This window comes from Geotrypetes seraphini, chromosome 3 (genome assembly GCF_902459505.1).
Source record: "Geotrypetes seraphini chromosome 3, aGeoSer1.1, whole genome shotgun sequence".
Lineage (NCBI taxonomy): Eukaryota > Metazoa > Chordata > Amphibia > Gymnophiona > Dermophiidae > Geotrypetes > Geotrypetes seraphini.
The window spans coordinates 371,777,977-371,794,434 of NC_047086.1; the positions used below are offsets into that span (position 1 = coordinate 371,777,977).

Sequence of the window (16,458 nt, forward strand, 5' to 3'; positions counted from 1 at the left end):
CCATAATATTTTGACAAAGAATTGGTAATGGTGTAAAAACTAACAAGAGTATCTTAGATAAACTGCATGAGATTGTTATCTGTATTCTTTAACAGTAACATGATAAAGCTATTAAAGTAATCCAGATAGCAGTTGTAATTTTTAAAGAAATTAATAAATATATTGGGGAGCAGGAGAGGCAAAAGAGTTGCAGCAATGGGGCAACTGATACAATAGAACAAACCTTGTACTTTGAATTGTGATTGAAAGTTTTCACATGCTGCTCAGCACAGATCTGATCACCAACAAACTCTTCACAGAGTTCACAGTAGTAGCCAGTGATGGGAATCAGAAACTCTGCACCTGAAACAAAAAGTAGGAAAAGCAATGTACATAAACTAGCCAACACAGCTCACTATGTTTTTTAGGTAGAAACAAAAAAAACCCAAAACAACAGATCACACCTCCAAGAGCAACACCACAATCATGCAACCAGTTCTAAGATGACATTTTCTCTCTTTTGGCAGATATGTCACCCAAATTGAGACTATAATTTGTAGATGTATTTGTTAAGATCAAACTGCTCTTTGACCTGGGATTTGTTTCTCTCTCATGTCATTTCAGAATGCATATCCAAGAATACCACCAATACCTCTGCATTGTTCTCCAGGCATTGAAAAATGCATTCAGAGGCATTCTCAGACATCTCCTGTATAAATGTCACACTTTTTTGCTCCAGCAGTTATCTTCTGTTCTTTATCATCTCCAGCTCAATCAGAAACAGATTAAAATCCAATGCCATGAGCCTTTATGTCCACTGCCCAGGGATTTCCCGTCTTATTTTTCTAACCTTTCACCCACAGTCACAGTTAGATCACTATAATTGTCAACCAACGTCAGGAGCCATAAAGCCTGGAGCTGTAGAGCTATAAGCTATGACAACCACCATCCAAGAGACATTTGATATGATGACAACTTCCACCCACCACTTTTGCAGTATACCCAGCTCTGGTTTATCATAGAAACATGATGGCAGATAAAAGCCAAATGGCCCATCTAGTCTGCCCATCCGCAGTAACCATTATCTCTTCCTGGAATCAAACTGGGATCTTTTGCACTGAAGTGCCTGGCACCTCTTAACTGTGTCACCAGACCAGCCCACCAGACATTTTAATTAAACCTACCTATAAACCAGAACAATGTGTGTTCATAAGAAAAATCTTTATTAGTAGTCACTGGCAGAGCTTTATCAATGACACCTTTTCTCTGACACAATAAGGACAAGCTTTAAGAAAGTCAAATACCTTAATATACATATTTGAAACCTAGCTTGCAATGTCACAGCTCAAAAAAATACCACACTATAGCTCTACTGCATTTGAAAATCTTACATTCTCCCCAGGCTATACGAGATAACGTTATGTTTGAACTATGTGTATCAAGTATTCTACATTATGACACATTAACTTGTTTTCTAAATCTGTTGTAAATCAGCAAAACAAATTAATGTTTATGTTTACTTTAGTTTACCATTCTGAAGGAAAATACTTGTACCCAATGCACATCATCTCACTACATGTTGCAAAATAAATAATTTTACAAAACGTTCACACGTTCTCTTAAATAAAATAGTACAGACATTTCCCTTCTATATTATCATACATAGATATCCCACAAGTTATAAAAATATTCCCAAATGGAAACTCGTGGCATGTATTCTTTTCTTTGCCTCAGTGTTCTTTACAACTGCAACAGTAGATAAAACATCTATATGTCTCCAATAGGAAGCATCTTGAATGGAAAGTAGGATAAGTACCTTTGGCAGGGACTGTTAATCTATCAATGGGTTTGAACGAGCCCTTCACCTCCTTCTGGATCTTCATAGCCCAAGGCCTTTTGTAGGGATCCAGGGTCTATTTTCAGTGAGAGGCACAGAAGCAGCAACAACTTAAAAGGGATTCCTTTGTTTCTTCATTTCACATGTTTTAAAACAGACCTAAAACTTGGATACAATGACTTAACAAAAAGGGTTCCCCCCTCCCCATTTCTACAAAGGAAACAACCTGTGAAAAAGGTAAAGTAACAGATTAGATTATGAAATGAAACAATACAAAAAACACATTTTCCACATCTACTGCAATTTATATCTCCTTCGACTTTCATTTAAGTATTTCTGAAAGATGGAGTGCGAGGGGAAGGAACTGCTCCCAATACGTACCTGTCTGTGTTTCTTATTGTGCATGTGCGTGAAAAAATCAAACAGGGTCCCAGAGATGGTGTTACAGTCTTTGCACCAGTGATTTCCCGCATCGTAATAATCATAAATGTCAGCCAACTGGAAAGGTTTGGTGGAAGTCTTCTGAGCAGGCTCAGTAGGTTTTTGACTTTTAATACAGGGCTTCTCATTAATGACTTTTAAGTCCTAGGTTGAACAAAGAAAACATTTTTGATGTGTTGTAAGATAAGCATCATAGAATGGACAACCTGTCCAAACTAGGAAAAAAAATTAAAAAAACTTTGCATGTTTACTTACAAAGATGATATTGCCTGCTTAGTTACCCCACAGGTTCATTCACTTGCCACGGAGCAGGGAGCAAGACCCAGACACACTGCAAAAGCAGGGAAGGGCCAACAATAGGATTCTTAGATGCAGTATCTTTGAGTCAGACACTGTCAATATACAGCCTTTAGATCACAAAGTAGGTCAGAGTTTCCCCAAATGGGATCACAAAACCCACAGTTGGAATCAGGACCTGGGGTGTCTTTATAGGTGTATCATTATTTTGCACCTTGGAGGGGACACAATTTTATTTGGCTGCAATCATGGGATCACAGCCACAAAAAGACTGATAAGAATCCTTGTCCCCAAGCCCTTCTGCCAAACTACTATAAAAGGAGTTACGTGGGACAAGGATAATATGCATTAAATGTAACTGACTTCAAATGAGAAGTTAGCAGTAACTGTAAGATGTCACCGGTATTCATTTTAGTCTGGCTCATAGGAGACAGAAGAAAAGTTAACCATCTCCTTATGGCCAAAAAACATAGAATGATAAATTTCCTTCCAGCACGGCCTACCTCAATGACAGATTACAAGAAACACAACAATGCTTGTGGGGGAAACTGTTCATAGTTCAAAAATGCTCAGAAGGTGGGCATTTTTCAATTGCAAGATAAGCTCTGAGACAAAGGGGCATGGGGTGAAGGTGGAAGGGGGATAAGAGTAATCTAAGGAAATATTTCTTTACAGCGAGAATGATGTTTACATAAAATAGTCTCCCATGGAAGGTGGTAGAGATAAGGTACATATTTGAGTTCAAGAAAACATGGGACAAGCACAGAGGATTTCTAAGGGAGAGAAAGGGACTTTAAACCTTAAAAGTCTGTATGGATAGGCAGATTTGATACGCCACAATCACCTGCTGTATTTTTCTAACTTTCTAGATAACTAATTTAGTATTTAATATCTTTCTTTCCTTTCTAGTTGAACAGTCCAAATGCTAAACTGTTTGGAGGGTGACAAGAAATGTATGCAAAATGTAGTATTTCCTAATTAACAAGTGTTAAACTGGAAGGTGGAAATACATTAGAGCATGAAGTTTTTTCCACTCTATGTCAAATGCTTAACCAGCTATTTCATGTATACAACTGTATGTGAATTACAGAATAATCTGAACGTTGACAAAAGATTTACAAGAATGTTTTAAGGTAACATTAAATTCTCTCACACAGGATGACAGTAAACTCTTTGTGACACATCTCATAGTTTATAAAGATCCAGACAACTGTAAGAGACCCTCCCTTCTCTAAGGAAACAAGTCTACTTCCAATGTACAGAATCTACTTCCAGACTAGAAGGGCGGTCTGTGGATTGAGGGGACGGAAGACTAGAGCTGGTCAAGGAGTTCATCAATAGTCTCTTATTTAAGGGCTAATTTTATAAGTGACTTAAACATCAGAATAGTATTCCACATGCTCAAGTAGATGCTTATAAAATTATTCTATGGTAAGAAATGGGACTAGATACCAAAATTTTTTCCATAGAGTAATAGTTGATTAAATGCAAAAGCCTCAGTCCCACCACTCCACCGCTGTTAGGATTCTGAACCACGGGAAGAAATAGCACAGTTACTTACCGTAACAGGTGTTATCCAGGGACAGCAGGCAGATATTCTTGACTGATTGGTGACGGCACCGACAGAGCCCCGGTACGGACAATTTTAGAGTGATTGCACTCTAAGAACTTGGAAAGTTCTAGCAGGCCGCACCGCGCATGCGCGAGTGCCCTCCCGCCCGACGGAGGCGCGCGGTCCCCAGTTAGGATAAGCCAGCTAAGAAGCCAACCCGGGGAGGTGGGTGGGATGCAAGAATATCTGCCTGCTGTCCCTGGATAACACCTGTTACGGTAAGTAACTGTGCTTTATCCCAGGACAAGCAGGCAGCATATTCTTGACTGATGGGTGACCTCCAAGCTAACAAAAAGAGGGATGGTGGGAAGGTTGGCCATTAGGAAAACAAATTTTGTAAAACAGATTGGCTGAAGTGTCCATCCCGTCTGGAGAAAGCATCCAGACAATAATGAGATGTAAAAGTATGAACTGAGGACCAAGTATCAGCCTTGCAGATTTCCTCAATAGGCGTGGAGCGGAGGAAAGCTACAGATGCTGCCATAGCTCGAACTCTATGGGCCGTGACAGAACCTTCCAGTGTCAGTCCGGTCTGAGCATAACAGAAAGAAATGCACGCTGCCAGCCAATTAGACAACGTACGTTTAGAAACAGGACGTCCCAATTTATTCGGATCAAAGGACAGAAAAAGTTGGGTAGCTGATCTGTGGGGCTTAGTACGCTCTAAATAATAAGCTAGAGCCCGCTTACAGTCCAAAGTATGCAGAGCCTGTTCTCCAGAATGAGAGTGAGGTTTCGGAAAGAAGACAGGCAAAACAATGGATTGGTTGAGATGGAATTCAGAGACAACCTTAGGGAGAAACTTTGGATGTGTACGCAGAACCACCTTGTCATGATGAAAGACTGTAAAAGGTGGATCCGCAACTAGTGCATGTAGCTCACTGACCCTCCTGGCAGAGGTAAGAGCAATAAGGAAAAGTACCTTCCAAGTGAGAAACTTGAAAGGAGCGGTAGCCAAAGGTTCAAAAGGAGGCTTCATTAAGGCGGAAAGAACCACATTGAGATCCCAGATTACCGGAGGGGCTTTGAGAGGTGGTTTCACATTGAAAAGACCCCGCATGAATCTGGACACCAAGGGATGAGCCGAGAGAAGTTTTCCATGAACTGGCTCATGAAAAGCAGCAATAGCACTGAGGTGGACTCTGATGGAAGTAGACTTGAGGCCAGAGTCAGACAAAGAAAGAAGATAATCCAATAAGGCCTCCACTGCAAGGGAAGTGGGATCATGATGATGAAGAAGACACCAGGAAGAAAACCGTGTCCACTTCTGATGGTAACATTGCAGAGTGGCCGGTTTCCTGGAGGCATCCAGAATGGAACGAACGGGCTGAGACAAAAGAGTATCATGAGAAGTCAGCCCGAGAGAAACCAAGCTGTCAAGTGCAGAGACAGAAGGTTGGGATGCAAAAGGGTCTCCTGATGTTGCGTAAGCAGAGAAGGAAACAGTGGAAGAAGGAAAGGCTCCCTGGAACTGAGTTGAAGTAGAAGGGAGAACCAATGTTGCCTGGGCCACCGTGGAGCAATCAGAATCATGGTGGCTCGTTCCCTCTTGAGCTTGAACAAGGTTCGTAACATGAGAGGCAGAGGAGGGAAAGCGTACAGGAACAGATTGGACCAATCGAGGAGAAATGCATCCGCTGCCAGACGGTGAGGAGAGTAGAGTCTGGAGCAGAAGAGGGGCAGCTGGTGATTGTGAGGAGCTGCAAAGAGGTCTATCTGAGGAGTGCCCCACTGAGCGAAGATGGACTGTAACGTTAAAGGATCGAGTGTCCACTCGTGAGGTTGGAGAATTCTGCTGAGCTTGTCCGCTAAGGAATTCTGTTCTCCCTGAATGTAGATAGCTTTCAGGAATAGTTGGTGATCTGTGGCCCAAGCCCAAATCTTCTGGGCTTCCTGGCACAAGAGGCGAGAGCCTGTCCCACCCTGCTTGTTGATGTAGTACATCGCAACTTGATTGTCTGTGCACAGCAGGAGGACCTGAGGAAAGAGAAGATGTTGGAAGGCCTTGAGGGCATAAAACATCGCTCTGAGTTCCAGGAAATTGATGTGATGTTTCATTTCCTGAGCTGTCCAAAGTCCTTGAGTTTGGAATTCGTTCAAATGAGCTCCCCAAGCATAAGGGGAGGCGTCGGTGGTGATGACAAGTTGATGAGGAGGTAGATGAAACAGAAGACCTCTGGAGAGATTTGAGGATATCAACCACCATTGTAGAAACTGACGAAGAGATGATGTCACAGATATGTGTCGTGAGCAAGGATCCGTCGCTTGGGACCACTGGGTAGCTAGGGTCCATTGAGGAGTGCGCAGGTGAAGACGTGCGAGGGGTGTGACATGAACTGTGGAGGCCATGTGACCCAAGAGTATCATCATTTGCTTGGCAGAGATGGAACGTTGTGGAAGCACCTGCTGACATCGAGATTGAAGCGTTTGAAGACGGTTGGACAGCAGGAATGCTCTCATGAGGACTGTGTCCAGCACCGCTCCAATGAATTGAAGTCTCTGAGTGGGAATGAGATGAGATTTGGGTAGATTGATCTCGAACCCCAGAAGCTGTAGAAACAGGATGGTTTGGTTGGTGGCCAGGAGCACTGTTTGAGATGAATTGGCCTTGATTAACCAATCGTCCAGATAAGGAAAGACTTGAAGGTGGTGAGAGCGTAGAAAGGCGGCCACCACAATCAGACATTTGGTGAACACTCTTGGAGAGGAGGCAAGACCGAAGGGTAGCACCTTGTATTGGTAATGACAATGATTGATCATGAAGCGGAGGTACTGCCTGGAGGCCAGATTGACCGGAATGTGAGTGTATGCTTCTTTGAGATCGAGGGAGCATAGCCAGTCGCTTTGATGAAGAAGAGGATAAAGAGTTGCCAGAGAGAAAGCATCTTGAATTTCTCCTTGACCAAGCATTTGTTGAGATCGCGAAGATCTAGGATGGGTCTGAGATCCCCTGTTTTTTTGGGGACCAGAAAATAACGGGAGTAGAATCCCTGCCCCTTCTGATCTAGAGGAACTTCCTCTATGGCGTTCAGGAGGAGGAGGGATTGAACCTCCTGAAGAAGGAGAGAAGACTGAGAGGTGTTCAAAGCAGACTCTCTTGGCAGACTTTGTGCAGGACATGTCTGAAAGTTGAGAGAGTAGCCGTGGCGGATGATGTTGAGGACCCACTGATCCGATGTGATGTTCTCCCAACGGCTGGTGAAACAAGACAGACGTCCTCCTATGGGTCGAGGGAGATTGGCAGATGGTGTAACACTGGCTATGCTTTGGAGAACCACGTCAAAAGGGTTGGGTAGACTTTTGTGGTGGAGGAGGCTTCACCTGTTGCTGCTGGGCTGGCCGAGGTGGTTGTCGCTGTTGCTGACACTGACGTCTAGGCTGTTGAGTAGCCGGTGGCAAGGGACGGGCAGCATAGCGGCGCTGGTAGGCAGATTGTTGGCGAAAAGGCCGAGCAGGTGGAGTCTTTTTCTTAGTCTTCAGGCGAGTATCCCACCGAGTCTCATGGGCAGACAGCTTTTGTGTAGTGGAATCCATGGACTCTCCGAAGAGCTCATCACCCAAGCAGGGAGCATTTGCTAGGCGGTCCTGATGATTTACATCGAGCTCTGAGACTCTGAGCCATGCCAACCGACGCATGGCAACAGACATAGCCGTGGCCCTAGAAGTCAATTCAAAAGTGTCATAAATTGACCGAACTAGGAACTTGCGTAACTGGAGAAGGGAGGAAGAACAGGCATAAAATGCAGATTTCTTGCAGTCAGGGAGGTACTTTTCAAAAGCAGCCATGTTTTGAATGAGGTGCTTTAAATAAAATGAAAAATGAAAAGCGTAGTTCCCTGACCTATTGGCTAACATGGCATTCTGATATAAACGTTTGCCAAATTTGTCCATGGCTTTTCCTTCTCTGCCAGGAGGGACTGAGGCATACACACTAGCTCCCGCTGATTTCTTAAGTGTGGATTCTACCAAAAGAGACTCATGCGGGAGCTGAGGTTTGTCAAAACCAGGAATAGGGATAACCTTGTATAAGGAGTCCAATTTACGAGGAGCTCCTGGTACAGTCAGGGGAGTCTCTAAATTTTTATAGAAAGTCTCTCGTAAGATGTCATGGAGAGGGAGTTTGAGAAATTCCCTTGGAGGCTGGTCAAAGTCCAGAGCATCAAGGAATGCCTTGGATTTCTTCGACTCAGCCTCCAAGGGAATAGAAAGAGATTCACACATCTCTTTTAAGAAAGAAGTAAAAGATGTGGAATCATGTTTAGAAGAGGGATCAACAACAAGTTGATCCTCTTCATCAGAGGAACACTCACCTTCAGACAGAAAGGGCTCTTCAGAATCACCCCACAAATCAGGGTCCCGAATATGAGAGCCACGATCTCGAGACTCCGGCGTGGAGGGTTCCAGGTGTCGGGTTTTGCGCGCCGACTTACCCGACCTCATAGATACGGTACCAGGAGACGTGACCTGCTGCGTTGGTACCGAGGTCTGCACCGCCTGGTGTTGAGCTCTCGGTTCCGGTGCTAAGATTGGCATCGAAGTCGAGGAGGTAGTGTGACCCGGTACCGACAAAGTGGATGCTGATAAAAGAGGGCGCTCCACTGTCGGTACTGGTGGCTCAGACCGGACCGGGACTGGAAGGCTCGGTGTCAAAAGTGCGGGAAGGACTTGTTGCAACTGCTCCTTAAGTTGCACTTGCAGGACAGCAGCAATCCGCTCGTCCAGCGAAGGCACCGGTACCGCTTTTTTCTTCTGCGGTACCTGTGGTGCCGTTCTACGCTCCGAGGATGAGGATCCCGATGTCGAGGGGCTCACCTCAATAGGAGCGGAGCGCTTTCGTGGACGCCTCGAGGTCGGCAGGACTGGACTCGCTGCTACTGAGACCGGAGGACGCTCCAACGGGGAAGGCTTCTTAGCCGGCTTACCTGTAGGGTGCGACACCGGCGCGGTATCGCGCGGTGTTGACGAAGTAGGTGCCGACTGAGATGGGGCCGATGTCGGTGCCGCGGAATCAGACATCTCGGCGCCGAATAACAACCGCTGTTGGATCTGGCGATTTTTTAGAGTTCTCTTCTTTAAAGTCGCACAGCGGGTGCAGGTGGACGCTAGATGGTCAGGACCAAGACACTGCAGACACCAGTTGTGCGGGTCTGTCAGTGAAATTGGTCGAGCGCACCGCTGGCACTTTTTAAACCCGGGTTGAGGGGGCATGAAAGTGAAAACGGCTTCTGCCAAATCGAAGGCCGAGGCCTCGATGATGGCAACAGGCCCCGCCGGGGCGAAGCAAAAGAAATGAAGAAAAAAACGAAAGTTTTTTTTAACTAAAGAAAAGAAGAGAAATAAAGAAAACTTTATTTCCAAAAGGGGTTTACGCGAGCGGGAAGGGCGATTACAAAAAACTATTTCAACGGCCGTTGAAAGAAACGCGTTTTCTTAGCTCCGCGGAAACTAAGAAACTGGGGACCGCGCGCCTCCGTCGGGCGGGAAGGCACTCGCGCGTGCGCGGTGCGGCCTGCTAGAACTTTCCAAGTTCTTAGAGTGCAATCACTCTAAAATTGTCCGTACCGGGGCTCCGTCGGTGCCGTCACCCATCAGTCAAGAATATGCTGCCTGCTTGTCCTGGGATAATACGTGGTCACCACATAATTTCTTCCCGTGGTTCAGAATCCTAACAGCGGTGGAGTGGTGGGACTGAGGCTTTTGCATTTAATCAACTATTACTCTATGGAAAAAATTTTGGTATCTAGTCCCATTTCTTATCATTAAATCATTGCAGTATATGGACGGATATTAAGGTTGGAATAACACAACTAACATAGCCATTATTCAAGTGCTATAAAATTATTCTGGCATATACACAAAATAAAAATGCTAGGAAAACTGTCTACTTTAATGTGATATACATAGACATTTTTTTAAAGGGAAGATGAATGGGTGGAGAGGGAGCAGGAGCAGCAATTGCGTGTATATTTTATAAAATAGATGCATAAAGCACCAATTCTTAATATACTCACAAAATTACCTCTGCATTGAAGCAACTATATATCTACAGTTTTCCAGTGGGTTACTTTATACATATGGGTTACCATTATGGAACAGATGCAACATATATGCCCTGGCACCCTGTTATAAAATTACACTTAAGACACTTTCAGGAAGAGAGAACAAAGCAGCACTGTCAATCTCAGCTCACACCACAAATGGCTGGAACATCAAACAGTTTGAAAGATTTATATCCCAGGAATTCGGCTTAATTGTATTTTGGATGGGATAAATTGAATGGTTAATTTTTAAACCATGCAGTTGCACCAAGAAACAGATATTAGCTGTCACCATTGCTTGTTAGATCTGCGTGCTGATTTGGAGATGCTGGCCTTCCATTTTTTCAACTGTGATTTAATGCCTTGTACTTTGGATAAAGCACAGTTTTAGTACTGTTCCAGCATTCCAAATGTTGCTACCAACTGATAGCAAACCCATGATGTATGGACAATGAACATGCCAGTGTATGTAATGAATATTGAATGATAAGTGGTCAAACTGTAGTTTTTATGTAAATCTATATTCAAAAGAAAAAAAAAGTCAGAATGTTAACAGCAGGAGAGGTTCTAACAGGTTTAAACTCCAAGTGATTATTTCCAGTCTGTGCAGAGGGTTGAAATCTGATAAGTCCAGGAACATGACTTTTAAAAATGGATTAACATACGAAACAATTTTCACGTGAGCAGAAATTATTTTTCTTTATCGTGGACTGTTGTGGAAAAATACATTTTAACTGGTGTGTTTAGGTTAGCAATTCTACTATTTTTTTAACTGGAGGCAATTTTGCCAAAAAATGTTCAGTGAGAGGACCTAGGACCATTGCTGAACAAAGCAACCAGTATCCTAGGCAAAGAGGTGTCTCCCTCCAAAGATGCAGCTAACCTGGAGAAGAGTTCTCCCTTGAAGGCACCCGAGTGGCCAGCCTAGCCACATCAGAGGAACATACAAAATCCATTCTCCCATACTCACTCTCAGCCCTCTTTCTTCTAATCTCTCTCCCACCCATCAACCTCAAACACAAATTTTCTCCTTCCACACACTTTTTTGTAGCTCCATCCTAGCCAGTCTCAAATCCCATCTGCTTCTACCACCAGTACGTCGGCACCACCCAACCCCTCCAAATGGCTCTCCTTCCAGTCTGTTAATTCTACCTAATTTTCTCCAGAGGCTTGCTGAAAAGGTCACTTCCAGAATGGCCTTTCTGCTTCCTTATAGTATTGTACCGTGCCCAATCTCCTACATTGTTTTCAGAGTCTGACAAGAGTAGGATGGGAGTTTGGGCACTGTGTGGCCCAAACTCACAGAGATATATACAATGTGTGAAGAAAACAGAACAGGGGAAGGCACGGAGGGCAAGCTTCCAGAAAAAGTGGGGGATATTGAAAACTATGGGGAAATAAGCAGGAGTAGCTCAAAGATCAGTGGGAGACACCACCAACTCTCAGAACTTACTATAAAGACCGTAGTTTAGATAATTTCTTGAGAGTAGATGTGTGGTTCTGAAGAAGACACAAAATCTGAAGCTTCCATTCCCTGGGACAACAGGGGCTGGGAATGCTAAAAAAAAAACAAAAAACCAACAGCCATCATATAGCAGAGACTCTTGCTGGTAAAGGTGCATGGTACTAGGATTTAGAAGGAGTCACAGTTTGTGGTTCCTGGTAAAGTCCGGTTGCTGTGATCAATGGGCTAAGCAAGAAATAGAGGGGGATAAAAATCCTAGGTGGCTTAATATAATGTATTTCTGGCATCAGCATAGGTCAGGTCCAAGTTGCTGAGCAAAAATAAACTATTTCTTGAATACTTTCTATGGGAAATGGAAGACAAGCTATAGACAGCCTGCATTTTCTTTATTAGTCGAAGCTGTAATATCAACATGATCATATCTTTACTTTTCCACAGTAACTCAGAAAATGCAATAGGCCTGGAAGATTGGGATCTGTAAGAGAACCACAGCAAATCAAGTACTTTAATTACATATTTAGAGTCTGTACTATTCAGAAACATCCAAACAATGTAGTACACAATGATCATACTATGCTTTTTTATATTCTTGGTGGTAATAAAGTTAAAAAAAAAAAATTATAAAGATTCATACAAGTCCCATCCTATGATCCAAACCACACAACCAAATTTTATACTATATTACAGGGTAACAAACTAAAAACAAGTCCTGAATCTACAAGCTAAACTATACAAAAATACCCTTTAAATTGTTACCAAATATCATGTAATTATCATATCTCTTCAATTCTAATGACTGATTCCATAAAATATAAGAATTATCATACTGGGTCAGAGCAAAGGTCCATCAAGCCCAGTATCCCATTGCCAAGTGAACAATCCAGGTCACAAGAATAGACAAGATACCTTAAAAAGATAGAAATTTTGTGCTGCTTTTACTCAGGGGCAATCTGTGACTTTTTTGGTCTGCCTGGTTAATGTGGTCTTTTTCTTCAGGACTTTGTCCAAATATTTTTAAAACCCAGCTACACTGACTACTTTTGCAATACCTTTAGGCAACTAATTTCAGAACTAAACTTGTGTTGAGTGCAAAAATATTTTCTTCTATTTGTTCTAAATGTACTACTTAGTAATTTAATGATGTATCCTTTGACTATTTCTTGAGTGAACAATTGATCTGCATTTGCCCATTCTCTTCAGTCATGATTTCATAGATCTTTATCATACTTCCTTCTCTGCTGTCCTCCAAGATGAAGAGTCCTAACCTCTTTAACCCTTCCTCATGGGGGGGGGGCATTATATTCCCTTTTTATAGCCCTTCTCTGTATCTTTTATAGTTTCACTACATCTTTTTGAGAGACAGCAACCAGAACTGCGCACAATATTTAAGATATAGTCACATCATGAAGCAATAAAGAGACGATGTTGTATTTTCCATTCCTTTCTTAATTCCTGACCACTTTTTCGGGTGCCACCACACACTAAGCCAACAATTTAAATTAGGGCTAAACAATTAACGCATTAATAACATCATTAATGCGTTAATTGTTCAACTCACATTAAAAAAAATTAACACAGGCCTTGGGGGGATCAAGCAGGACAGCTCCTGGGGCCCCCATGGGCGGGAAAGTCCTTCCCTTCATCCCCCCTGGTCCAAAGCCCCCCCCCACCTCACCTTTTAAAATTTAAGGGCATCCCTGGCGTGGCAGCAGTTCTCAAGCGCTGCCCAGGCCTTCTCAGCGTTCTTCCTCTGTCACAGTCTGACTCCTCTATGACACAACTTCCTGTTTCTGGTTCAGCAGGCTACGATGGAGGAGGCCTGGTCAGTGCTTGAAAACCACTGCTATGCAAAGTATACCCTTAAATTTTAAAAGGTGAGGCGGGGGGGGGGGGGCCTTTGGACAGGGGAGAAGAAAAGGACTTCCTTAGTGCCCGCACAATGTTTGAGAAACACTGCCATGCTGGGGATACCCTTCAATTTTAAAAGGTGAAGCATAGGCCTTCAGATCAGGGGTGGTAAGTCAAGGGCAGAAGCCGATCCTACTCAATCCTGTCCATGCCAGTTCTAATCTAAAGATGGCTACCCTATGACATCTAGTGGCAGTCATTTTGACAACAGAGCTGGCATGGGCAAAAGTACTCCTTCCCCAGCTGCACCACTAGATCACTGATGAGTATAAGGTAGGTCTGGGAGGCCTACATGTGGGTCCATGTCTACTTGGGGATGGGAGGGGGAAGAAAGGAAAGAACAGAGAGAGGGTGGAAGGGGGCAGCCCTAGTGCTGATTAAAGGTGGTTGTTTACAGTTTTTGCTTTGGCTGAAACAGAGTGACAAAATTTGGTCACAGATTCAGTTTTGGCTGAGAGGCTGACAATTACAGTTTAGGTGCTGAAACCAGCCTGAAATCCAGATTTGGTCATACCTTGATTTGGGGGCAAAATGCCCCTCCTCCCCCTGACCATAAGTACAACCACCCTCTGCACTTCCCCCTACCAGACCATGATTGCCACCTCTCAGGACCTATCTTAGAAGCCATAGTCGTCTAGTGGCCTTGCTGAGGCAGAAGCCATACCTAGTCACTCCTGTCCATGCAGGCTCTGCAATCAAAATGGCTGCTATGACCATCATGTAAGGTTGCATCAGCGATTTTGAGATTGGAAATTATATGGGCAGGTGCAATCTCAAAAATGGCTGCCAAAATCTCCCAACAGATATTTTGATTGCGGAGCCGACATGGACAGTCCCTGCCCTGACTAGTCTACTAGATTAGACTACCAGGGCTTCTATGGCAGGCCCAAGGAGGGTAACTCTCTGCTGGGGGGCGGGGTCATGGTTTTGACTGAAACTGAATTTTTGGCAACATTCAGTTTCAGCTGAAAATGAAAACTCCGGTTTTGAACGCCTTCTATTTTGGCCAAAACCACAAAAAGTAGTTTTGACTACCTTATAATGCTACCTATTTTGTAAAAAGGAGTAACCCACACCAGGGTTTCTCTTGTATTCCCAGTTCCTGAAAGTATGTGAGAGCTAACCATTATATCAAAAGCTGCCATTAAACTTCTGTTGATCATTTTAACTCAGCCAGTATAATTATGTTAAATCCAGTTGTAAAACCAGACTAAATTTCATCAAGGCAGTTATTGTTTTCCCCCAAAAAATCTCTAAGTTGGGCTGTAATATTTGCTTTCACCAACTGTGGAACAGTTCTAAGATAAGAAACCAAGTAATAAATCGCTTGCAAGTATCCTGAACATTTTTCAAAATACGTTCTAATATTTTATCTGGGGCTTCTGTCAGTAGCTATAATGGGCCCTCTCTAAGGCACTACTATTCTTCCCCTTTCAAGTTAACAATTCCCTGTTTTTAAGTATCACCTTACAAAGTGATTTAAAACAGGCATAATCTCCTTCCTTCCCATCTAGTTTCAGAATTCAGTTTTTTCCCCCTAAACTTCACCAATTTAAAAAGTGCAATTAACATTCTTCCTTGATCTGTAATAATTCATTTTGAATATCCATAAATTTTATTTTCAAAGAATCCTGCAAACTCAAGTGTGAAATTTACTCATCTCATATCCTTGTTAAAATATAATCAGAATATGTATAGAAAGGTTCACTGCCTCACGATACTCTTGAAAAAATTGTGCCTGTTTATATTGCGTAGTTTTTCTTAATTTTTTTTCTGACTACACTGATGTTTAAAACTAAACCAAGTGATGGGATACACTCTCTTTGGGGAAAACTCTCTGAGGTTCACCATAAACTTTAACCCTAAAGCCAGATTCATAGCTTCATTCCAAAACTAAGCAATTATTCAAGAGACACTCTCTCCTTAGGGTCAAATATTGATTGTAGAAACTTAGCAGTATCTACAGAACCTCTGCAGACAACCACACTTTTATGAGAGAACAAAGACCACAATATATTTGGGTCTTCAAGAACAAGAGAAATCTGACCAGGCTTTAATTTTAACAAGTGACAATTTACAAGTATCTCTCTCCATTACTACTAATGCACTGATTTCCTGAAGTACAACCTACACTTCAAGCATTTGCTTCTTGGACGATGGTAGAAAAATCATCATGGCCACACTATAAAAAAGCAAGCAAACAGGCTAACACCCCTGTATTTCCTTGCATCATCTCATTTGGGCCTCTCATCTCGAGACTCTCCTGAGAAGGTATAGTTTTTCCAATCCCTATGTTTCTCATTTAGTGGGTACTTGGTATAGGGTTCGGCGGAAATATGGTGGACATCGGTGTATTTCTTCCCTTTCTTCTATTCGGTTTGAACCTACCTTTAGGGTGTGTAGAGAAGGGCATTTGCAAGGTGAGAACAACAGGGTTTAACTTGATTTAGACAACTTCTGGAGGATGGAGAGATGATCCCTTTTGAGGAGTTGAAAGAGCTATATCAATTACCTCCAGGGACTATATTTCCGTACTTACAAGCTAAACATTATGTGTCTGGCCAAGGGTGGTTACGGACTGACCGTGATGAATCTGAACATTTAGAGAATCTTTGTCAGGCGCTTGGTACATTACAGGGACTTATTTCTTTGCTATATAAGTTCTTTAACAATCGTCAGTTTATGAAATATAAATTTATGCTGTTAAGGAACAACATTGTCTAGGTCTGAATGGAAAAGAGTGTTTCTTGAAGTGTCAAAGTCATCTAGATGTGTCCTGATTAAGGAGAATGCATATAAAGTCCTTACATGTTGGTACTACACTCCTGACCGCATTCAAGCTATGTTTCCTCAATCTGCCACTGACGTGTGCTGGTGTTGT

The 16,458-nt window shown here is 42.9% G+C and overlaps 1 protein-coding gene across 1 annotated transcript in view; it reads right to left on the minus strand.

Annotated features, from left to right (window-relative positions):
* The window catches only part of ZNF318 (zinc finger protein 318), a 71,077-nt gene that overhangs the window by 5,657 nt on the left and 48,962 nt on the right, over positions 1 to 16,458 (minus strand). The window contains exons 7-9 of the mRNA XM_033937235.1: positions 2,198 to 2,401; positions 1,796 to 1,892; positions 224 to 342 (exon numbers count right to left, since the gene is read on the minus strand). Coding sequence (XP_033793126.1) covers positions 224 to 342; positions 1,796 to 1,892; positions 2,198 to 2,401 — 420 coding nt within the window. The remainder of the gene's footprint in view (positions 1 to 223; positions 343 to 1,795; positions 1,893 to 2,197; positions 2,402 to 16,458) is intronic.